The sequence below is a fragment of the Cygnus atratus genome, chromosome 7 (assembly GCF_013377495.2).
Source record: "Cygnus atratus isolate AKBS03 ecotype Queensland, Australia chromosome 7, CAtr_DNAZoo_HiC_assembly, whole genome shotgun sequence".
NCBI lineage: Eukaryota > Metazoa > Chordata > Aves > Anseriformes > Anatidae > Cygnus > Cygnus atratus.
In genome coordinates, this window is record NC_066368.1 from 17,532,671 (window position 1) to 17,556,816 (window position 24,146).

Sequence of the window (24,146 nt, forward strand, 5' to 3'; positions counted from 1 at the left end):
TCTGGAAAACCATTGACTTTTTCTTGTACTGAACTCAATTGTTGAAATGTTACATTATGGTCACTCTCAACATCATGATCACACAGTGAAATAACCCAGCCTAAAAATAGTAAATAGTAGTGCTTGTATTTCACCTGAGACTATGATTATTTTGCATGGTATGTACCCTCTGTGCACTTGGCCAGTACATCCAGTGCCCAACACCTGATAAATTCCTCTTTAAATGACAACGCTTTTCAGTGTAATCCTAAATGTAATCCTTTTCAATGTAATTCTAAATCCTAAATTGTTTTAGATAGTCAGGAAATATATTTCAAAGTTATCCATTTTGGATTTTAGAGGTGACTGAATATGTTTCTACAAAAATACAAAATAAGCCCTTTTTATTTTACAGAACTACTTAAATGTCAACCATTGCTGGTAAGATTAAGTTACACAGAATGTCAGTTCAACAGCAAGGTAACTTGGGGATAAAACTAAATATATCTCAGGTTCCATCAGTCTGGAGTCCCTCCAGGAGAGCGAATAGTCTTCCTTCTCCCTTTCCTTCTCAGTTCTTTGCTTCATCTGGCCAGGATCTTTGGTCTTCAACATGAGGTCTCAAGGTACTGGCTGAAGGAGTTTTCTACCTCACTATTCTGTACTTGCCCAGTACTTTACCTTCTAGGTCTACCTCATCACCCAAACAATTTCAAAACAGGAAAAGGAACAGCTGAGTGAGAAAGCATATTGGTTGTGGAGATCATGACTAATAAGATCTTAAAACCTTAAAGACATCTGAAATGCTATCAATGCACACAAAATAAATGCTCTATAGGCACGTAATAGTGAAATATTTTTCTCATGGTAGATTTTCCTATCTAAATCTCAATAATCTCAACAATGATCTTTTCGTTGGTGCCTGGATAGATGATGCAGCAAAGCTTTCTTGACACTGTCCACGTATGGAAACTCTTCAGTGTGGATCAGAATAGGCCCTGCAGTACATGCAAGGACATAAGACCTAGCCATTTTTGTGGCCCTCTTAGCTTGTAAACAACAATCCTATGCAGCAGATAAGCACGTGACAGAAGTTGGCATTGTTTGCATTTGTTCTCAGCCACATCCCATTATATTCATTGAAAAAAAATCTATGGAAAACATGCTGGTTTCTAGGGATCTTTAACTGCAGACTAAACATTTTTATAGTTTGTTGTAGTTTGACACAACTAGCAAAGCCCCTAGTATCAGCTGTGTACTCAAAGTGGTGCAAAGCTCTGGAAATTATAGCAGCGTACGCGGAAGGGTACACAAATGCTTTGTGACCTTCTTTTCTGCTCAGGCATTTTTGACTATAAATTAGATCCAATAATTCTATTAGGATTATGTGTTTACCATTCTAGAGCTAGATTAAGTGATCTGAAAGATGACTGGTTGCTTTATCAAATGTTTGAGTGACCATAGTGCAGACTTTTCTTATCAGGACAACTGATACGTGCTGGGCCTCACGCTATCATTTTCTCCAAGAGAGAGTGATCACAGTAAGAAATCATCAGAAAGTTTTAGGAACCCTCCAATATAGCCAAAATAGTTTATATAAAAATAAGCTTGGAACTGAATAAAATCATTCTTTTCTAAGCTATTCTTATTTGGTAGTTACTCAGGTAACACAGAAGGGGCAACTGGTCTCAGAAAAAAAAAGTTAAGTTCACCTTACAGAGGGTAGGAAGTAATTATACAAGTGTTCATGCCACTTGCATTGCTGAGGAAAGCTATGGGAAACCATACTAGCTAAACCTAAATTAAGCACGAAGGGCTGCCCTGGGGCCACTCTCTTGTCAGTACGATGCAAACTTGCGAGCCCAGGCTAAGGGGTGGCGCGAGCTGGTCACTCACAGCACTGAGGCCCCAGCACCTGAGGTCACCAAGGCTGCGGCCTGCAAGCAGCTTGTGAGGGAGCCTGGCACTGCTGTGCCAGCTCTTTCAAAACAGCATAAAGACAGCTATTTTGTCTTTTTTTGTTATGTAGAGGTAATTCACCTCTAGAGGTATCAATACCGTATATACGGTAGAAGAGTTAACTCATGAATGAAAGAGGAGTTCAGTAAAAGCAGGCCTGCTACAGGCCTGAATGCTACAGCCACCCAAGCAGTTACGGCCTAGTTGTGGCCTCACTCACTATTATTGTTTGAGCATGAGAAATGCTCACGCTCCAAACTATGCTCCAACACAGGCCAAGCTCATTGTGTTATTCAAGCTAGAGATCTGTTTGTATGCATAGAAGTCAGCTTGGGACACCACTGAAACTCAACCTGTAGGACAGAGAAGCCTAAAGAACCAGATATATCCTTTAGTTACTGAACCACTTCAAAAATATATTTCTTCTTTACAGAAAACCAAGGAATCCAAGATTGTGTTTATATTTTGAAATTGCCTGGTTACTGACTTTTTTAATGTCTAAGTTAAACTTTGTCCAAGTACTTTAGAGGGAGGATTTATTGCCAGTTAATTTTTTTTATTTTTTTTTTGGCTAAGTGCCAGCGTCCTCTTTTAAACTCATGTTTCTGCTCCAGCTGATCCCAACACAAATGCGAAGGCTTAGGTGACTTCATACTCCCCAGACAGAGCTTCCAAACTTGCATTGTGTAAAAGCTTGATATAGCACCTCTGTGCCTATATTGGGAGGAGTTATGTAAAGCATCTAGACATGTGGTGTGGTTATTGTAAGTACTGGGAAATTCAGCTGCTTTTTTTACTACTGATGCCAGGCACTCTGATACATCTTGGAACACGGTCTGTGCCATTTGGAAACCCTGCCTCCTGCCCACTGTTCAGAGAAAAAGAAGTTGTGCGAAGAGAAACTAGCACAGACACGATGTGCATTGTGTCAACAAATTTCAAAACAGAAATTTAAAATCAGTGAAAGACCTTGATTTTTCGGGCTAAAATGGTGCTGGTTTTGATAACATCCGCCCTAGAAATATGGTTAAGAAAATATTTGGTAATACTGTGCGCAGAATTATTTCATATCTTAATGTTTTGCTAAGCACTGGAACACTTAAGTTAGTGGTTGAAAAAATTAGTATAAATGTTAACTACATTCACACTGTCTTGAAAAACAAAAATCAGTGAATATTTAAAAAAAAAAAAAGCAACACACAACATTTCAAGAGGCAGGGGGGAATATTTTAACAGGCGTGACAATTACCTGCACTTTGTGGCTGCTTAATAAGAAAATCTGTGTTGATTCTCTTATAGGAAAAACTATGTTTGTAAAAAGAAAAACAACAACAACAAAAAACTATGTTTGTAAAAAGACAATAATACCTCTTCCTGGTCTTGATCACAGTGAAGGGAAAGACTTTCCATAATTTCTTAACTGGTATTCATATCACATCTTGCCTTTCAATTCAGGGATCTCTGAACAGTTTACTAACTAGCAATTTTTCCATCATCTATTTAAACTGCCAAGTGATTACAAGGAAAAATAAGAGAGATGGGGAACTGGTTTTTATGTTTGCAGCTTAGGTTAGGCAGGTTGTGCTGTGTCTGGGGCCCCACAATTCAGACAGACTTGAAATTGGTATTGACACTGGAGGCTAAATTCACAATGAACTCAAAGCAAGACTACAGAGACCTGAGGGACTCATACCTGGCATTATTTGTATGTTCTTTTCCTTTATTATTTGTGTTTTACTACATTTCACTCATTTATCTATAGGAAAATAATGCCCTCCCATTTTAAAGTTGTTTTTGAGTTTGATTTAGACCCTTCACTTTAAAAGATATGTTCACAATTGTGCATTTGAGCTGCTGAATTGGAGCTTACTCACAGCAGACCCATTGACATGCAAACCTTGTTTTTGCACGTGACATGTTAGCATACGGTGAGTCTAATAGCACAGTTACAGTCAGGCACTGCTTAGGAGCTGACAGGCTGATAACTTTTTAAGCTGCCTCTCAGCTGCAACCAAGAACCTGACCACTTTTAGTTTTTTTCAGGGCAAAGAAGTTCATCCGAACTCCTGCTGTGGTCGTAGCAAACCTCTTTGACGTGACCTAAAATAATTTAGGAAGAATCACTGATCATTTCTTGGCTCTCTGTTAGCTACAGGTGAGAAGAAGTAAGGATGAATCTGAACCCTTCCCCTCACATCGACAGGTCAGGGATGGCAGGCTGCGTCCCCTGTTGTACTGAGTTGCTCCTCCACTGAGGAGCATTTGTTGTGCTGGCATACACAGCAGCTAGACGTGCTGGGGGACTGGCAGAACTGCTCTAACTGCAGGGACAAAAAAAAAGAGCAGTAGAAGAAGGAATGGGATGGCAGGAAAATGTTACTCTTAAAATATCACGCACCATTTTAACTCTCACCTTTTCCCAACATTTGTGTTACATCGCTTCAGGCACAAGGTGAAGCCAATGGAGTGAAGGAAGGGGAGTAGCTAACATCACCTCTGAATTAGGATCCTTGTGCTTAGCACTGCTCAAGGACAATTACATTTTTTAAAAACAACTCAAGAGGGAATTTATGCCAGAGTAGTGATGTTTGGGTAAAACCAAGTGTGACTACAAAACACTGAACTGTAGTGAAAACAGTTTCTGAAGATGTAAAATTTTCCTCCATATTTAGACAACATATCTAAATAAAAAAGATTTTTGTGTAGTTCTTTCTTGGCACGTGTTGCATTTGAATTATGAAATATGTGATGGGAGAAAATGACCAATGTGAACCGGTGGTGCCCTCTTCCAGTTCCCTTCTGAGGAAAGTGGAGGACACCATAGTGAGGTGCCACATCAGCAGCCGTTCTGGGACACTGCTCAGAGACAGAATGCAGCCTCTGAGATATGGAGTCTCTGACTCAACATATCTCCTACTCTGGCATGCCTTTTTTTCATCAACATTTCCTCCTGCTCTTTGCCTCTACTCCAAGTTAGAACCAATTTAATAGATAATTCTAGACATTCCTATTCAAAAGCGCCCCATTTTTCAGATTAAAAAAGCAAAGGAAGCATTTTCTCAGAATGTACGCTTACATCTCTCTTACCCACTCTAAATTCTTACATACAATTTTGGCATCATTCATTCTACCACCTGCCATCCGAGCCGGGCTACCAAAGACAAATTTAAGGTGGATGAGTAGTCAATTACCTGCAAGAATGAAGTTTCAATGCATAATTGAGCTCATCTGCTCATAAAACTTAAAAAGGAAGAAAACGAGTTTTAGGTATGATGCTATGTATCAGCAATGGAGTTACAATACGTTTCGGTAGTCTCACCATGCTAAAGGTATGCTGACTCAACAGTTAAAATATTGTACAACATAGCAGTGGCTCAAAGAATTCTACAGGAGTTTGGCTGTATGCTGTTGGTGTGTTTGCAGTAGTGTATCCCTAAGTCTCTTTTCCTTCTTCCTGTTAGAAAATCTTCCTCTAGTTCCATGTTTCAGAACCTTGACTGCCATGGCGCTTTTGATAAGGCATGAAAATGTAATTCAGCTGTGAAACTTACCACCAATATCAATCCATAGGCAATGTAGATGCTCACTTGGTCTAAGGAACCACTTTTTCTTTCACAAACAATACAGACATGATGAAATAAATACTAGGCGACAGTTCTTCAAACTATCATAGGCTTTTTTTTTTTTTTTTTTTTTTAAAAAAAAGGTGTTTCTTTTCAGCATTGCAACAGACTGGTGTTGTTTAACACCATTCAAGTCAATTGAGTTACACTGGCACAGAAGAACTGTAATGCACTGGGGAACAGAAACCAATGTATTCAAAGGAACCTTGTGCTTCATTAAATTTGTGCAAACTATTGGGGCTACGGGGATGATGCACAGTGAGAGAAGATTTGTCTCAAAATTCAGAGTACTTCCCACTGAATGGATTTCTAAGTATCTTCTTGCCTCATCCAAAAAAAAAAAAAAAAGGGTAGAAAAAGGTATTAGGAGTTTGCAGGGGAATTTTTCACCCTTCTTCCCTTCTTACTACTTGTGTTGTAAGGGTTACACACTGACTATGGTAACATTGGTTGTTCAGGGAAAAAGATGTTAAGAATTATAATAATTACTCTGTCTTTCAAATTCAGATGGATAAAGAAAGGAAATGATCCTAAGAACTGAGGACGCTGAGGACCCAAGAAAGCAATAGGAGTTATCTCTGTTGACTTAGCTGAGAACCTATCAAAGAAATGTCAGAGAATCCTGGCAGGGACTTTTGATATTAATAAGTAACAAGTTAATCATCACTTCACAGTGGTTTGATGTGCTTACACTGGAGTATGTTTCAAGTTTTTCAGAAAATTTGTAATTTCATTAGGCTTAGCAGTTTTTAATCAGCATTGTATCCAACTCTAATAGCTTTATACCTTTTAAATACTGTAGAGATTAATACTTTATTTTGATAAAAATGGTAGAAAGAAGGTTGTGCTGTACAACAAACTAATGCAAAAAGTTTGAGTTCAGGAGGTTCCCTGCGTTAGACAGAAAAATATTTACCTACAAAAGGAATTGGTCTGCCTTCATTTTTGTATGTGGCTATAATAATAACATTAACAATAATAATATAATAAATGGCACAAGCAAGAGTCTGGAATGTGGTTTACAAAACTATAATATGCTATAGATCATATTATGTATTTTTAAAGTTCTACATGCCATTTGAAAAGAAAAAGTGCAAAACTAATCTATATAACCTGTAAAACATATAACAAAGGAGACTAGAAGTAAGGCAGACTAGAAAAGACACTACGTAACAATGAGTCTAAAGATGATGTAGACCTTTTGATTTAGAACGAGATCAGTAACAGAAGGCACAGGCACACCCCTGTGCACAACACTTTTTAAAGAGATTTCTCAACAGTCAAGAATATGTTTAGACTTGAGAAATTTTAGGACGTAGCATATGAATCAGCATCTTGGTTTCTGGATGAACAGATAATGAATCATCACTTCTCTTCCTCTATCTGTACCTATGATGCGTTGCATAAAAAGGGCCAGGCATACTATTTTACTTTCTGGTATATCTGCAGGGCATTCATAACCTGATTTTGGAGCTAATGGCCCTGATAAGGTGTCTTTTCTAAAACAAAGACATTCCATTGACCAACACCCCATCCTGCTTTCACCATTGCTGTGTTATGACTAGCAGAGAAGTTTCTCCTTAAACACCTTCTTCATGGGATAGTCAAATACAGACTATGAATTATGAATATGGCTATGGAGAAAACAAATGTGTAGTGCATGCTGGTAGTAATAAAATTGATACATCCATGCTACCCTTCTTATAGAGAGCTATAATTTATTTTCTCTCATGCTCACTATCTTTATGACTACCATGAGAAAGAAGCTACAAATGGAGTGACTTTCCCTTTCCCTTGGGGGACAGAGTTTAAAAAAAGTTAGCATTCTGGAGTGGATGGAAACAGGTTTATTGAGCTTTATTTTTTAATATTTTACTTCCTTCCACTCCCTTCCTTGCTCCCAAAGGACAGATTCACAACTTCCTCTCCCGTAACAGCCAGTTTATGTGGCTAGACACTTGCTGGCTGAGGGATAGCCTGTTCTTGCTCTACCCATAGAATGCAAAATGCCTCTTCTGAAATTGGTCTCTCTCGGCCTCTCTGTTAGAGCTATGCCACTTTGCATACACAAATATACTGAAGAGAAATACATTTATGTAGGAATATGTAAAAAAGATCAGAAACTTTAGGATGGGTTTTCTATAACCCAGGAGAATGACATGATTGCCATGCCATGCCCATACCAACTATTATTGTGTGTCCTCTCTCGCTCTTGGGGAAGGATTCCCTGGTAGAAGCAGTCTGATGAATACTTTTTCTTCTGAACAGTCTGATTTTGTAATGAAGAAAAATTTCTAACTACCTCAAGTTGAGAGTTTTTTTTTCTTTTCCTGTTTACTAACACGTGAATAAAAACAGAATTCCTTTTCAACTTCAAATACCCAGTGCTTTCTCCTTCAGAGGAAAGCACCCAAATAGTTTCTTATACCCTAAAGTAGAACTAGCAAATGTATGTCAGCATCACTGAGGTGAGCTCTCTGCTTTTGCAGTAGAGTGCAAGCTGGATGAACTTAATGCATGGTGTTTTGCTCAATGAGCAAAGTCCATCCAGTTGCCTGGTTAACACAAAGTAGCTAAAAGAAATAACCAGGAAGGATGTGTGTGGGTTAATTAGTATTTGAGCAACCTTAAGTGGTCTGAAGCAAATTTTTGTTCGTGTGGTATAGGAGCAGTGTGGTTCAGAAAGGGCTTCAGATAGGAAAACTCAAAGGTTGCCAGAATGCTTAAATGAGGTGAGTTAAAGTAGTAATGAAAATCTTAGTGGCTTTTGCTAAGCTAACAGGCTTTGGGTAAAAGTTTATGGGAGAGAAAGTGGAAATGTGGTGAACCAGTTCAATAAAGACTTGGAGCCAGAAGGGATGAGAAGGTGAAATGTAAATTGAAAGCATGAGAGGGAACAAAACCAAAGGGAATTAGGAGAAGGGATATGAAGATGGAAGCAGCAACACAAAGGGAAATAAAGTTGAAAAGGATCTTAAAATGTAGTGTCAGATAAAAAACCTCCAAAGAAGTTTGGCGTTGGCCTATCCATGATTGCTGCAGCAAGCAAAGTAAATGGCTTGTATATCATCATTTGGAAGGACTGAACAAAAGTTTTATAGATATGTGTGAACGGGTGTCATTTGGAAATGGTGGCAGATGTTAAAAGTCTAAGAGAAGTTTAGAAAAAGGTCTACATTAAAGGCCTGAGAGAACAATTACAAGTCTGTTTCCATTCCATCTTCCATTCTTTCCATAGATGACTGAAATCATATATGAGAGAATGATTTCCAAAAAAGTCCCCCAAACCACAAATAAAATGTAACTTATTGTATGCCAAAATACAGATAACTGCTATTTTCTAAACAAACCAAAGAGCACTGAAGCAATTGCACAAATATCTATGTACCAACCTGTACAGAGTCTTTGCCACAGCAAACAAAAAAGTTCTGCTAGTGTTCTCCTGAGAGAACACCATGAGTCTTGTTTGAAATCCTGAAATGAAGGCTAAGGGAAGTGATTATTCCCCTCCATTGGGTACTTCTGAGGTTGCATCTGGAGTACTGTGTCTAGTTTTGAGTCCCTCGGTAAATTAGTCCCTCATGGACTAATGGGGGTGAAACCAGTGGAGGGTCACCAAGAGGGTTAGGGGACTGGAACATGCTGCACCAGGGGAGGCTGAGGGAGCCAAGTTTCCTTAGCTTGCAGAAGAAAAGGCTGAGTAACAGCAGATCAGAGTGCAGCCTTCCAGTACTGAAAGAGGGATGGTAAAGAAGATGGAGCCAGACCTTTCCCCAAGGTATGCAGCGAAAGGAAAAGAGGCAACAGTCAGGTGTCGCAGTAAAGGAATTCCAGTTATAAATGGAAAAATATTACAAGAGTGGTTAAGCATTTGCAGAGGTTGTCTAGAAAAGCTGTGGACTCTCCATCCTTGGAGGACAGCTGGACGAGCAACCGGAGCTCAGCTAGACAAGCAACCTGAGCAGCCAGATCTCACTTCGAAGCTAGTCCTGTTTTGAGGAGGAGAGTGGAACAGATGACCTCCAGAGATTCCTTCCAGCCCCAGTTATCCTATGACTGTAATTCTCCAGAGAAATATGCAAGATTTTTCTCACTGATTAAAGACATATTAAAGATTGCAAAACTTTCTGTAAGCATTATTGCGTATGTGGAGCAAGCACATTTTGACAGTAAGCTCTCTGTGTTCCAAGAAGCAGCATCCAAGAATAACCCAAGGAAACCAATTTATTGCAAATATGTTATTTAGGCCGCAGATCTTTCTACACTCAGAGGTCCTAACTACTTCCCCTCCTGTTGCAGGAGGGAACAAGACTGATGCTGTTACAGCCCTTGGATTTGAGAGGCTTCATTCTTTCCATCAAATCTAAAAATGAAATTAATCTCTACATGAAATCTGACCCTTGTGAAACTGAGGAAATATGTATATATAAATACACACACACACACACATGTATGTTATGCATCCTAAAAAAAATGATAGAATAACTAGGTCAGATCCTAGGAAACTCCTATTTTAAGGCTGGAGCGATTAGATGTCTCACTAGAACTGAAAGAGAGAAAGGGTTCATTTATCCCTTAGACCTATGCTATAGGGGAGCTTTTTCCCCCAACTGAGCAAATCCAAGAAAAACTCAACACAGAATGTCACTGTATTAATTTTCAAGCACTGTTCTTTCCTTGTGACACAGCAGACAAAAAGTACCTTGTAAGAGAACCTAAAATACAGAAACGGATCGTGTCTCTTTGGTGGCTGAATAAAAAAGGAGCATTATTCAAAGGTTTCTAAACACTCTTCATGAACATGTTGCAGATGTCAGCTGGGCTGCCATCATATACAGCAATGCTTATTCAGGATGAAGGTTTTCATAAGCATGCAACATAAGGCTTATGAGAATGGTAATCATATTGAAAAAACATATGGTTCCTGCAGGGCTGCAAGGAATTTTTCATACTTGGGTAAAAGAGATCACCTTTTTGCTTGAAAGACTGCAAAGAGCAAAATTCGTCCCACATAACTGACAGAAGTGTCTATACAGCCAACATTTGTTTGGTCACACAGAATCACAAACAAACTAAATTATTCAAAGCAGAACTTCACTTACTGTTATTTTGGAAAAGACTAAAGATCAACAGAGGTATTTCCTCCACTTGGCCCAGTAGGAAAAGAATAAACACTGATTACTTATACTCAGAAAAATGATTAATATTTATAAAATGTTTGGCCACAGAATCTCAAGGTTCAAACTTTTTGGATGTGTGGTTACAAATAAAAAGAAAAGAAAAGTTGTTTCCAAAAATACTGAAATACTGCATTTCTTTCAAACATCTAGGACAGACTTTACATTCTCAAAAGCTGGTCTGTATTCATAAGGCAGATTTTTAAAAAAATTTATTTATGAACATCCATAAAACATGTGTTTTGTTTTTTGTACTCTTGTCAATCCTTCAGTGGAAGTTTAGATTATTCCAAGAATAAATATGTACAGTCATGTTCTTCTTTCAATTTTCCTTTCCCTTTTTACTCTAAGTACCAGCAATTTATAACTAACATGGTATTGCCTTTATTTAATTTCTTGCTTACCACATGCAACCAAAGCAATTACACTTTCAACAGACAGCATTTTGTATAAAAGCTTTTTAAGGGAGTCTTCCTTGAAATATTCTGAATTTAATATAATCACATTACACAAAACTTTTAAGCAGCCTATGATATATTGTCTTGCTTTTCTATGTCAGTTGTTTCAGAAAACAATGCACTTGACTTGAACTACACATTTCCAAATAAATGGCACATCTACCATCAACTAATATGTCATTAATCAGTCTTAAAACGATTAAACATTTTAAATCAATGTCTAGCTTCCATTTCAGTTCAAAGCCTCCAGTTTTTAGGAATTCAAATACAACCTTACAAGGTTCTGAGACCCTATACTGGCAAGAACTATTGCTATTGACCTAAAAAGAACCAATCCCAGAGCCCCTGCCAATGCTTGAAGATTTAGGCCTACATCATACCCCAGTGAGAATGATTATTCATATAGTTGCTGTAGGAAAATGTAAAATTCATCCATCTTTGTATAATTTCTCAGTGAGTTTGGCTGCAGGCCACTTGACCCTTTTTCTAGGGGATGGGTATGTTCTGCTGGGCAAGTCTGCAAGGCAGCCTGGTTTCTACAAACAAGTTGCAAATGATTAAGAAACTGATTTATTGTTCTGTCAAAGTCTGAGTTTTCAAATGTCTAATAATGAAATATCTGGAAAAGTAAAACAGTTTTGGAAACTTGCTATTCCCATCCCCAACAGTTTATGTTCATTTTATTTTTTTACCTTTTTTTTTTCTTTTCAAAACTAAAAGCTTATTCCAAAATCAGCATATTAAAAAACATCAGCAATTTCATCCTGATTGATATCGATATAAGATGCTTTTGAATTCTTCCAAAGTTTAGTAGGATAAAGAGAATCAGGATAAAGAGAAGCTTTGTGGTCAAAGGAATATTTTTTTCTAGACTTTCTGTGATTTCAGCTATAAGGAATGGAGTAAGAAAAATCCTAAGAAGATGAAAAACTTATTTATTTTTCATACGGACTGTGCCAGTGCTAAAGAAATCCCTAAAATGATAACAGAGTTTCCGAGGAGAGTTTTCTTGGTCCACATTTGCAGCCATAAGGAATAAACAAAGTACATTGAAGTGCTCTGAGAAGCAAGTAAAGAAAATAAGTTTCTGTTAAGACTAAATAAGGCTTCTGCGGACTGTATTTCATCCAACAAATCACTAATTTTATGTTTTTAAAGGTCTACAGGTTCAACTCAGTTTGGACTTCCATAGCTTTCATGCATACCTGAATAATTATTTGCATCATAATGATGGTCATAGAAACCTGCCGCCCAACCTCATAAATACTACACACTTACAAAGATTAGTCTTAGCAGCAGAGGGGTAATATTGAACATAAGAGCTCAATCCAAGAAAAGAAATGGCTGGCATTAAGCCTTATGTGACAGCACTGTCAGCTGAGCTGATGGACTGTGACTGTACTATCAGATATGCTTTTATTAAAGCCCTGCTTCATTAACATGTGTTGAGTGATGCTGTGGGAACCAAATATGTGCTAGCCAAAAAAAGATAGATATTTCCTGTTTTCTAGAAACTGCAGTATTTTACCTTGGACTAGTAATTGATTTTAGTCTTGGGTCCAAAATGAAATCAAAAAGTTCCCTGTTAAATTGTATACTATTATTGCACTGAGCTAGTATTACTCTCCCACCCTGCAAACAGCAGCAGTTTTTCAAGGGATACATTACTATGCAAGTGAAATGGAGATTTATAATTTTTTTTCTCTCTGGACTTTATTCTATAAATGTGGCTGTGAGTTAACTTTGCTCTCAGGAAATGGTTGCTTATCTTTGCTTAAAAATGCTTCAATTAAATGCCAAAGGCCATTCAACTATTTCCATACCCGAAACATATCTCATTTCTTCCCTCCTGAAGTTGTGGGGGAGGACAAAAGAGAAGCACAGCGACAGCAACCTAAAAATAATAAAGCCAAAGAGTAAAACCACAAAAACTTGTTTAATTACTCAGCTTTGGGACACAGATTGAGAAAAGCAGCGCTTTTATTCTCCTCAGCCATAAAATGACCAGAACCAACAAACAAATGACCAAGCACACCCTGGTCTGTCTGACAGCTGACAGAAACCCACAGTCACTTATTATCTGCTCTGAAAACTGCTGATTGAAAAAAGTTGGCTGGTTCAGACAGGTGAAGAACAGCGAGACCTGCAGGATTGTCCACATTTACAAGCATTCACAGAGGAGCTAATGCTGTAGATTGCTCCTTGAGTAAAACAGCTTGAACCCGATTGCAGGCTTGTCATGGAGCAATCTCTGTGAACGAAGAAACTCACTGAAGAGCCAGCCTGTGTGCTACCTTGCTTAGGGATAATGCAGACTAGAAACTATTTGTAAGAAGATACCTTGAAAGTTTTCTGAAATTACAGTGACAATTTACTACAGAGACCATTTACTACAGTTAATTTGTTGCAATTAGGTTTTTACATTTAAAATGCAGCATTTTCAGAAAAAGGGAAAGAACTAGTATATGTGGTCAACTTTGTTTTCCTTGTTACTCAATCAGCTGAGGTGCAGCCCCTCCTGACAGGGCTGCCTATAATCACCCTTGCCTCTCCTGGCACTGGATTTCTCCCTTTGCTTCCGTGTGCACCTACAAATATCAGGAGAGTTGATAGGACACAAAGTGCTGTCCAACGCACAGTAAGACAAAGATTATTTTTTTCCCCTCTCTGGTGCTCTTGTTTTAGCAGCCCTATTTGAAAGGCAAGACAGACAGATAGTCAAATCTACATTTTTAAGCCGCTGATGACAGGAGAGCCACTGAACCAAAATAACTGGAAACCTGAGTCCTCTATAAAAAGCACAGATAGAGGACCATCACTGACAGTGCAAACTGTTCTGCTACCTCGGGTAACCCCATCAGTTTGCCTCGGTGCAGACATATCTCTTCTCGGGTGAGGAAAGAGCGGCCCTGGCTCTGCACAACCCTCTCTGCTTGTCTTGGCAACTGGAAACTGGGGCACCGTGCTGTGGCCATGAACGGGCCTCGGGTTACCAAGCAGCCACTGAGCTGCTGGTTTCAGCCTGTATTTACTAACTTGGGCAATGATCTGTCCATGAAAAGCTCTGTATCTCACTACTGTTGTGTATTTTTTTTTTTCCAAGCATATAACCTTACATAATCTTCCATAATGATTTCTAAGCAAGACAAAAGAGATGTTTCAGCCCAACAGGAACAAACTGTTTTATAGCAGCAAACAATGCAGCCAGCTACTCCACAGTAGTAGAAATGCATGCAGCGAAGCCTCAGGGCACCTCCTTGTGTGCAGGCGTCAAGCACGGATCAGTGTGGAATAAAAATATTGTCTAAGTCTCATTTAATGGCTGCACATAGAGAGCACGCATCCCAGCTGTTGGGCATGCTGCAGGTAGGGCAGCCACAGGGCTCAGTAGCACTACGGGGGGAGCGCCAAGGACAAAGACTTCAGTAGCACAGGCTCATGAAACTTCTCCAGAGTTGCTCACCCATGTTTTAAAATGGGTGCGTACAGGATGTTTGGTAAGCACCAGCCATGTGACCCTTTGGGCCCATCGGGGATCCTAGGCCCTGCTTACTGTTGCTAGGGGCTGAAATTATTTGTAGCTCAAAGAAAAAATACCTTGCAACTAGCAGGTCTTGAAGAACACAGTTTTCTAGCACTTTCTGTAAGCAAATGATGAGAAAGTATCATCTGCCTTTGAGAGGGAACTGGCAGTCACCACGAGATAAGGAAGGTGGAGAGGAAGGAGTGTGACTGGAGAAGCAGAGGACCAGGGAAGGTCATCCTGAATAGCTGGCGTCAAGGAACAGACCAGGACCTTTCCAAACCCTTGTCTGCATTGCCAGTTAGTGCTTCAGGCTTCATCTGTGTGATGCTTAGTGTCACGTACTGGCACGAAAGGCAGGAATTTCAGTCACCACGGATCCAAGCAAAGAAACTGAAGTCCTACTGTCCTATGAATGCTCTCATTATACATACAGAGACAGCGTACGGGCCTGTGTGCCACACTTCAGTCAACAGAAGTCTTCCTCCTCCAGCACTTTCAAGGATGTTTTTTAGACTGCTTCTGTGCAGCTTGAATCCAAAATGGAGGCGTCATTGTCACCTCCCACCATGCCTTGGCCTGTGCTTACACAGCCTCCTAATAAACTCTTAGCAGAGCAGCAGAGCCCTTCATTCACAAACCAAGAAAAAAAAAAAAAAACTGGATGAGCCAGAAAAACCCTGAATCATCTGTGCATCACTGTAAGCCCCCATTGCTTCACGTAGGACATAGTACTTCCTGCTATTCATTTGTGCATGGTCTCGCCTACCAGTAAAAACTACGAGCTCTAAAAATTACAGCTCACAGACTCAGTATCACATTGTACTGTGTGACTGCACGTCACCAGTTGACCTGGGGAGAGAGCAGGCCAGCAGGAAGGTGATAGTGAAACCGTAAAGCCACAGAAGGCTTGCTGAACCAGTCAGTGGCCGGGGCACAGTCTCTGGAGAACAGTGACTCGAAGGCCAGCCTCCTCTGGGAGGAGGAAGCCTCTAGGAGGAAGCGTGCAGAAGGCAACGTGCCGCTGCCGATGGGCTGTCTGCACGTCCTTGTTGGCCTGGTGGGTGCCGTGGGGGGCCTTCTGGGAGGCATGGTGCAAGCAGTGGTGGCTGCGCTATGGGCAGCGCTGAGGAGGCTGGGTTCTGCCACTTTTTGTCCATTTGCTCCAGAAATAGATAATAACTACATCGTGGGAAGTACAGCAGAGCCTCTTGCACCTTCAGACTGAGCAGACCACCGTGTGTGGGAGGTGAGCAGCACCATTCAAATGAAATGTCCTACACTACTTTTTCCACTGAGGATGAGGGCAGTTATAGTCCAGGATGACAGATTTCAGGCCTTGGCAACATATCTTTTGATGGTGATGGGAAGAAGCTCCACATTGATGAAACAATACCCACTTCGCCCACGCAGCAAAAGGGAAAAAGGCTGGTGGAAAAGGCCAGCGTTTCAGCAAGCCCGATCTGAAATGGCTGCCTGCCTCCCAGCTGCTCCGTGGAGGCCCTATCTCCTGCCTCTCCTTTCTGGAGGATGAGGAGAGGGCCAGGCGGCCTCAGGGCAGCCTGGGTCAGGCTGGCAGATTTGGGGCGCGGAGGGTTCTGCTCAGCTGCCTGTTGGCAACGCTGCAGCGAGACACCAGAACCTTGAACACAACCGGTGCCTTCCACCATAAATAGCCAATGCAGCAGGGCACCGAGCCCTTTGGGGAGGGGGGCAGAATATCCAAGTTATTTCAAGCACTGTAGTTTTGGAAACGGCTTTGGGGCTCTAGATTTAGCAGGAGGTGCCGGCACGTTAATACCCCGGCCCGCAAGGCCGGCACACGACTACCAGAGGAGGCCGGCGGGGGCGGCACTCCGGGGCGCTGCCCGCCCGCACGGCGCGGCCACGTGTAGCGGTGGCAGCCGCCCCCCCGCCGCGGGCCCGCCGGCACGCACGGCCCCGCCGCGCCCCCGCCGCGGGCCGCCCCCGGGCCGCCCGCCGCCCCAGCGCCCCATAAAGGCGGCGGCGCGGCGCGGAGCGGGCTCCAGAGCAGCCGGCGGCCGCGCTGCCCCATGCACTGCAGCAGGTAAGCGCCGCCCGCCCCCTCACCGCACACGTTGTGCGTGTGTGTGTGCGCGCCCCCCTCGCCCCGCGCCTGCTTGCGCTCGGGTGTGCTCTCGGCGTGTGCCTGCGGCCCCGCGGGAGGAAGCAAGCAAAGAGGTGGGTGGAAGGAACGTCGAGCTTCGTCCTTGCGGGGAATGAAACCTTAAAACCTGCGCTGCGCTCCTCCGGTTTTAGAGGACTCACACTGCACAAGCACCGCTGCTTTTGCATGTCAATGCTGCTGAGCCCCCGTGCTCTTGAGCTCGGGGATCATCTTTGCCTCTTCTTGCAGCCTGGCTTCTCAGTTGTGCTTTTTTTTTAAATGCTGAAAAACCTTAGGAGCATTTACCCAAGGAGCTGGTGGTGAAAATTGTGGGGAGAAAATAGCCCTGTTCCTCCTAAAAGCAAAACAGATCTCGATAAATTTGATGCTGGTACTCCCCTACCTATTATGGTAAATACTGCCACAATAGTAAAAAAAAAAAAAAAAAATAGCAAGGAGAAGAATTAAGAGGTCAGTGCAGATTCTGCTTTTTTTGGCAGTGCCTTGGAACCCCAGTGAAAACACTGGGAAGGAGAAAGCCGTTTAAGTGACAAAGCAAATGCCTTTGCTTCCCATGACTCAACAAAAACCCATATCTCTAGCAAGGACTGCATCTTTATCAGGAGAGATCTTTATCAATACTTTATCAGTACTGCAGTTGAACCCCACTTCCATAAATATTCATGCCACATGGCTTTGAATGGGCCATGTTTTTGCAAAGTAATTGTGATTTTTCAACATCTGGGAGAGAGGTTTAGGAATAAATCTTTACAAGTAAAGCTGTAATATTCTTATAGAATGCTTACAGTAGGGTTTAGGCATGGACTTTAGGGATTATAAAGGATGTTTTTAAGACAGTTCTTGGAGCACGCAGAGGTGAATAAGTAAAGTTCTCCTCTCCCTATATTCTTTTCCCCTTTTCCTCAGCAGTCAATGTTAACAGTGCAAAATAGCTTTCTTAATTAGACCTGGGTTAGTAGCTCATAGAAAATATTTCTGAAGGTGCTTTGGCATTTTTGTACACCTGAATTAACCAAAACCACATTGCCTAACAAATGTATTTATGATTGTTCTGAGCCGTAGGGTGATGGTTCTGCATCATGATATGCAGCATCCCAGTCGATGCTCTGATGGGATAGGTAACTTGCTTAATATAGTGCTTTCTGTGCTCAGAGATGAAGCAGCTGATCCAGCTTGCTGGAATTTTAAGACCTAGCTCAGAGTCTCTAAAAGGGAAACTAAATTTAAAGTGGATGAGCACTTTCACTGTAGCTAGATCTGTTCTTCTGATACTAGAATGTTCTTTGTGTATTTTCAAGAAAATATGTTTAATTACCTGTCACTAAAATTCAGTTTTCAGAGGTTTGGAAGAAACAAATGAGATTACATTTGAATCAAAAGAGTTTAGAACTAGCAAGAAATGACTGAATATTCTCATTCTATTTCCTTATCTTGAACTGTCAATTTTAATTTAGGCTGCATTATTTAAAGCTGTGCAAAGAGCAGGCCATGAATAATTAAGACAGCAGATGAAACAAATATGCATTCATAAGCATTTCCCTGATGTAACAAATAATAATGCACTTTCTGCTTATTTCAGAATGATACAGATCTTGGATCCGAGACCCTTGCCAAGCCCCATCATGCCTGTGGATGTGGCCATGAGAATTTGCTTAGCCCATTCACCACCACTGAAGAGTTTTCTCAGCCCCCTTGAGGACTGTCAAAGAAACAACTTTGTTAACAGATTCAAACCTCTCAGACCATGCCTGCATGTGAAACGTGACTCCGAAGCACAGAAGACAGACTGGAACCACTCGGCAGCCCGAGCCAAGAAGCGAGTTGTGTTTGCCGACTCGAAGGGCCTGTCCCTGACGGCAATACACACCTTCTCTGAGTTCCAGGAGCACCCTGGCTGGGACCTTCAGTTTGACCTCATGGGTCTTGAAAACATAACATCTGGCCTAAAGCTACACGAGGAGAAAAACTTGATTCTGGGTTTCCCTCGGCCCTCAGCTGACTACCTGGACTTCAGGAACCGCCTGCAGAAGAACTTGGTCTGCCTGGAGAACTGCACCCTACAAGAGAAGGTGCTGTCGGGCACTGTGAAAGTAAAAAACGTGAGCTTTGAAAAAAAGGTTCAGGTTCGAATTACTTTTGATACATGGAAGACTTACACAGACATTGAGTGTGTATACATGAACAATGTTTACGGTGATTCTGAAAATGATACCTTCTCGTTTACCATTGACTTGCCTCCTGCCATTTCCTCTCAAGAGAAGATTGAGTTTTGCATTTCTTACCAAAGTGGAGAACATACCTACTGGGACAATAACGAGGGGCAGAATTACAAGATTCTCCACGCAGAGTGGAAGTCTGATGGAGTTCAGATACCATCTGCCAAGAAAGACTGTATAGATATTCAGACTCAAAGGAGGGGTCAAGAGAGAGAGCCTGATCAACTTGGCAGCCCGAGGCTGTCCAGTGGTCTCTTTCCCCAGTGGCAGAGTTTGGGTGGGATTGAAAATTCATCACCATATTGGTGACAGACACCAGCTAGGAAGCGTTCTTCCATTTGGCAACAGAACAGTGTTAGCTTTCTGGTTCACATACTACATGACAAAACCACTTGGCAGGTTTCGTTGGCTGTCTGTACAAATCCAAATTCAGTTGTTTGTGGGATTTGTCATACCATATTATGTTACTGAAGTTCTTAGCCAAAACTTATCCTTGGAAAGAAAGATGAACAAGATGAAACCCATGTGTATGCTACCTACTCTAGAAATAGCATGCTTAAGTATATGCTGCTTGCTTTCTGCTGTTGTCTCTCCTGAGTCACTAGGCAAGAGACTCTTGTGAGGAAGTATGGAAGGTGACAGTATCTTAGCAAGCTGTAGCAACTGTGTGTATGTGCATGAGTGTGTGGGTACACAGGGATGTTACATGAACAGAACACTACAAACCATTTTGCACATGTAAGGAGTGCAGTAGAGAAGAGGTGATGCTGTCAGGACAGAGGCTCGCTATGACCTTCAACATGCTTGTAGCATTGGCAGGTAGGAATGCATGGCTAGGATTTGTGGCTTCAGCACGGGTTAGGAAACTTATAGAGGATAACAGAAAAGTGGGAGAAGGGGAAGAGGTAAGATGTGCTGCATAACTTGGAGATGAACAGCGTTTTGATGTTGACTTTTCAAAACTGGTCTTCTAAATACCAGGGAGAGTTCTACAGGATAAAAGGGAGAACACAAAGTGACACAAAGTAAGTGGCGGAAGTAACTGCTACTTAGGGAAGACATCTCTGTCCTCATTGGCCTTGTGAATAATAAATATCCTGCATTTGAGATGAAATCTAACCTTGACTTCTACCTTCATCATCCTACTCAGCTATCAGCAGAGGGTTTACCTTCTAATGTTATAAGAAAAACGTGCCTTTTAAAAAAAGCCACTGTACATGCCAAAAATCAAGGCTGAAACCAGGGTTAGTTCACAGGACAGACCAAGTGATTTGCAAACTTCCTAGTCCGTAGCAGTATTAGATGATTTGACATTGCCTGATCTGATCTCACAGCACCTGATGGTTGGGTATCCTGCTCCCTATTGCAAAGTTAGAGATAACTTTTCAAAAGCGTGAAACATAGGCAAGGTCCTTCATATTGAAGAGAGTGAATTAGCTGCACTTTGTGAAAGCTAATTTCTTTAAAAGAGCAGGGTTGCTGCTAGTTTTCTAGAATGAATATAGGCTTGCACATAAATAGAAAACTGCTCTGTTTTATTGTACCTCATTTTTGAAGCTTTTTTTTTTAAACTGCTGTATATTTTGTATCTGTATGCTTGTAATTTAGCTTTCTGAATTGTCAAACTGTAAAGATGGTTTGTGTTTCATACAAGACTTGTGTGGGAAATTGTCCAATACATGCTCAGCAGGTGTGAATACCAGCACACCTTTTAACTATACTGAAGTAGCATTAACATCAAAATACAAGTCACATTTTTTTCCCATTGCTAAGCAGTACAATATCCTGAGTCTGAAGCTACTTGCAATGCAATGAAAAGATGTATACTAAGGTGAAATAAGCTTCTTTCACTAATTGCACTTTTTCCCTATGTAACTCATGCTGTTACATGTAAACTAGCCATTTTAAGAATAAATTGTATTTTGATATATCTGGTTCTTAATGAGTCAACTCAATCTGCTAAGTTCATTAACTTCTTTAAACAACTGCATTTCTGATCTAAGGTACAGCAGGTTTGTTCTGTGCCACCAGCTATTGCTAAAGCTGGCTCTGGTATGGTATCTCAGGGCAACATCTGATGTTATCCTGAAGATGAAATCTCATCTCTTCACTAAATAAGATATCATCAATAGTATTAACCTTATGAGTTGTAAGTTAAAAAAATAAATAAATAAAAAATGAAACAACTGCATCCCACCAAATTTAAACAGAATAGGTTGGTTTGGCAAATCCCATGCAGGATTCTCCTGTGCTGTGGGTGAGTCTGGCTCAATCTGATGGCCAGACTTACTGCTGAACTATAGCATATACAATGCATACACAGATGCATCTAGACAGCAGCACTTAATGTCTTCTGGCTTGCATTCACCTGGTACTTAGCTCACTATGCTGTCCCTGCAGCTATGCTGCTATTTGGGGGAGTGGGACATTTTGCCTTTTTTCTCTGCTAGTACTTGGGAACCAGATCAATTGCTATCAGTACCAAAAAACGTGCTGGAAAATAACATGTCTGCATGTGAGCCAGTCCACCTTTGACACTGCTGCGTGGACCTTGCCTTGCAATTATTTAGAATAGAGAAAAGTGTGTTGGGCCCCAAGTCCCCAGAGGACAGAGGGGTTTGGCACACTGCTGCTGCTCCTAGCATAGAGCAAGGGCAGGCTAGCCAATGCTGGTCACACACCAGATGCTTTTACATGGGATTTCCCAACACAATAAGGAAATTCAGTGACAAGATCCAGTCTAGTTCAATCTGTTGCAGACAATGTCAGCAAGAAATCTAGTTTTAATTATGAAAAGCAATTCCAGAAAGATGAAAGGCAGCAAGGCTCTGACAACGTTTCTGAACTGGGGAATGAACTTCAAGCTTCTACATTGCAAAGCCTGCACTGGATGCAGAACTCTCCTTTCCCCAGCTCTGTCTACCAACCTCAAACTCTACTAAAAAAGCAATACAGTACTTAGTAAATAACAAAGTGTCTTTATGTGCAGGAGCACTTGGGCCGTGATACACACTGCACCATCAGCTCCCTGCTCTAGAAAAGTAAGCTCAAGAGAGATTTGTAACGAGTGGCTTAAAGGCTCCTTGGTCTCAATGTCAGACTTCACTGAAGCAAAACAGATGCAAGGTTACTGGGTGGAGCAAAAGCCTTCCACTATGAGGAAAAGCAGCGTTTTTTCTCCTCCAGCCAAGTTTCGTGACCAGCCATCTCAACAGAAAACGCTTACTTGCCCTTCTCTTCACTGAGACATAAATCACCTTATAATACCAGAAAACAACTTCCTTTAAACAAGGTTTAGCTATAAGCCTGCTGCTTTCCAAAGTTGCCTTGCAAGATCATATTTGCCCAGTGGAGAGGCAATGCTTTGCTGCAAAAGAGAAGCAAAGCAGCTCCAAAGCCCTGCCTCAGACAAGAGAGCAAAGAACCCCCTGTTTCTCCTCTCCGTACTAAAGCAGTACAGTTTCACTTCTTCCTCATTTAAAACAGAGCTCATACATATCACTAACACTCACATTGACCAGAAAGGTAATAGGCCCTACAGGAACATGTTAGCAACATTAAGGTGTATTCACTCAAATATATTAGTTTTAGAAATGTGTTTGTCAGAAGCAGAGAAAAGCAAAGTCATCCTTGGAAAATTGGCTTAGCCTAGGGAATTCAAACACGCATCTTGGATGATGCTCTTTGAGAGAGACTGTATGCAAAAACTAAAGATAGAAAGCAGGTGTAGTCCCTGAAACAGAGCTTGCAAACCTATTGCATCATCTTGTTCTTTTCAGAAGTCATTTTCCCAGCTGCACCATCGATTTACATTTTCACCACTAAGGTGACGGTGAATGACTGGATTCCCTCCGTTAGCTAAGGAGGTCTGAGGTGTCTGACTTACAGTTATAATATATGGGTGGCACAGTATTTAAGAGATTTTATTCTTTGAACATAAGTGTTTCAAGTTGTTCTAAATAACAGTACTTCTTTTTGTGAATCTTGGCCTAGTCTTACCATGGAAAAATTAATTTGAAATTTGCCAGTGTTTCATATTAATGAAGACCTGTCACCCTCAAAGATCAGCATCTCAGCATTTCCTGAGAACATAATTATAATTTTCACAGGCAATTAGTGAATATCTTTTTCTTTAATTATATCTATATCTAAATAAGTTACCATAATTTATATGATAAATTTGGTAAATTAATGGTAATATGGTAAATTTTATGGTAATTACATATATACAAAGCAACAACTCCCATCCCTCTCAGACACTTATAAGCTTTAAAATGTGACACGTAGTAATGAGTGAATGGTTTCAGTAAGGCCAAAATAAAAATGAGGTAAGACTGCCCTAAATCCTCTCTTGAGATGCCTCTCTGCCTGTTTCAAGGATCAGCCATACTGCAGCCATTCCTGACTGGCATTTGCTTCATCTGCTCTTACAGTCCTTCAGTGATGGAGGCTTCACATCTTTCTATTTATTCTTTCCTCTTACCTTAAAAGAGGCTCCTGAGGTATTAGCCTAATTAAAATTAGTTCCTAAGTACTTGTATTCTGCATAGACAACAAGAAGAAACTATTGCTGTCTTTCTGCAATAGTCTGTAAGTGCTTCAGAAGAAGTAACAGCTTTCCCTCCTCTAGGCTATATAGTTCTTCACTTAATGAAAAATGGATATTTCAGCTTTTCATCCGTGTTTGGAAAGGTACCTGTCTGGCCTTTGGATCTTCCTTAGGGCAGAAATAACACTTTCAACCAGCTCTGGTGAAAGCCTGGCTGCATGGTCTTCGATTTCACCAGTGAAAACATAGCACAGCTCAGTACCCATCTTTCATTGCTCAAGTGACTTCACGCATCTCATACAACAAGGCCTGGGAACATATGCATCATTTCTGTAGTGCTTGACAGACTGTCCTTGAAGCTTATGACAGCTGGGCAGATTGAATCAGTGATGCAGTTCACTGAACAATTTATTCATGTAATTCCCTCCATTAAAAACATTCATATTTTTGTGCTTCTCCACCCTATGTCACAAAGCACTTCTGACTCTCCTTTCTGGACCAGTCACTAAGATG

The 24,146-nt window shown here is 41.0% G+C and overlaps 2 protein-coding genes across 5 annotated transcripts in view; one reads left to right on the forward strand and one right to left on the reverse strand.

Moving 5' to 3' along the window:
• LOC118248789 (uncharacterized) overlaps positions 1–24,146 on the reverse strand; it is a 56,740-nt gene that overhangs the window by 8,094 nt on the left and 24,500 nt on the right. The gene's annotated exons all lie outside the window — the stretch shown is intronic.
• Positions 15,951–21,014, forward strand: PPP1R3C (protein phosphatase 1 regulatory subunit 3C). 3 transcript variants are annotated; one of them, XM_035547973.2, is made up of 2 exons: positions 15,951–15,968; positions 18,448–21,014. In XM_035547973.2, exon 2 carries the CDS (start codon positions 18,449–18,451, stop codon positions 19,391–19,393), a length of 945 nt encoding a protein of 314 aa, XP_035403866.1. In that variant the 5' UTR covers positions 15,951–15,968; position 18,448; the 3' UTR covers positions 19,394–21,014. The 3 variants fall into 3 exon arrangements, with proteins under 3 accessions (XP_035403866.1, XP_035403717.1, XP_035403791.1); XM_035547824.1 differs by lacking the exon at positions 15,951–15,968 and adding an exon at positions 16,674–16,787; XM_035547898.1 differs by lacking the exon at positions 15,951–15,968 and adding an exon at positions 16,723–16,921.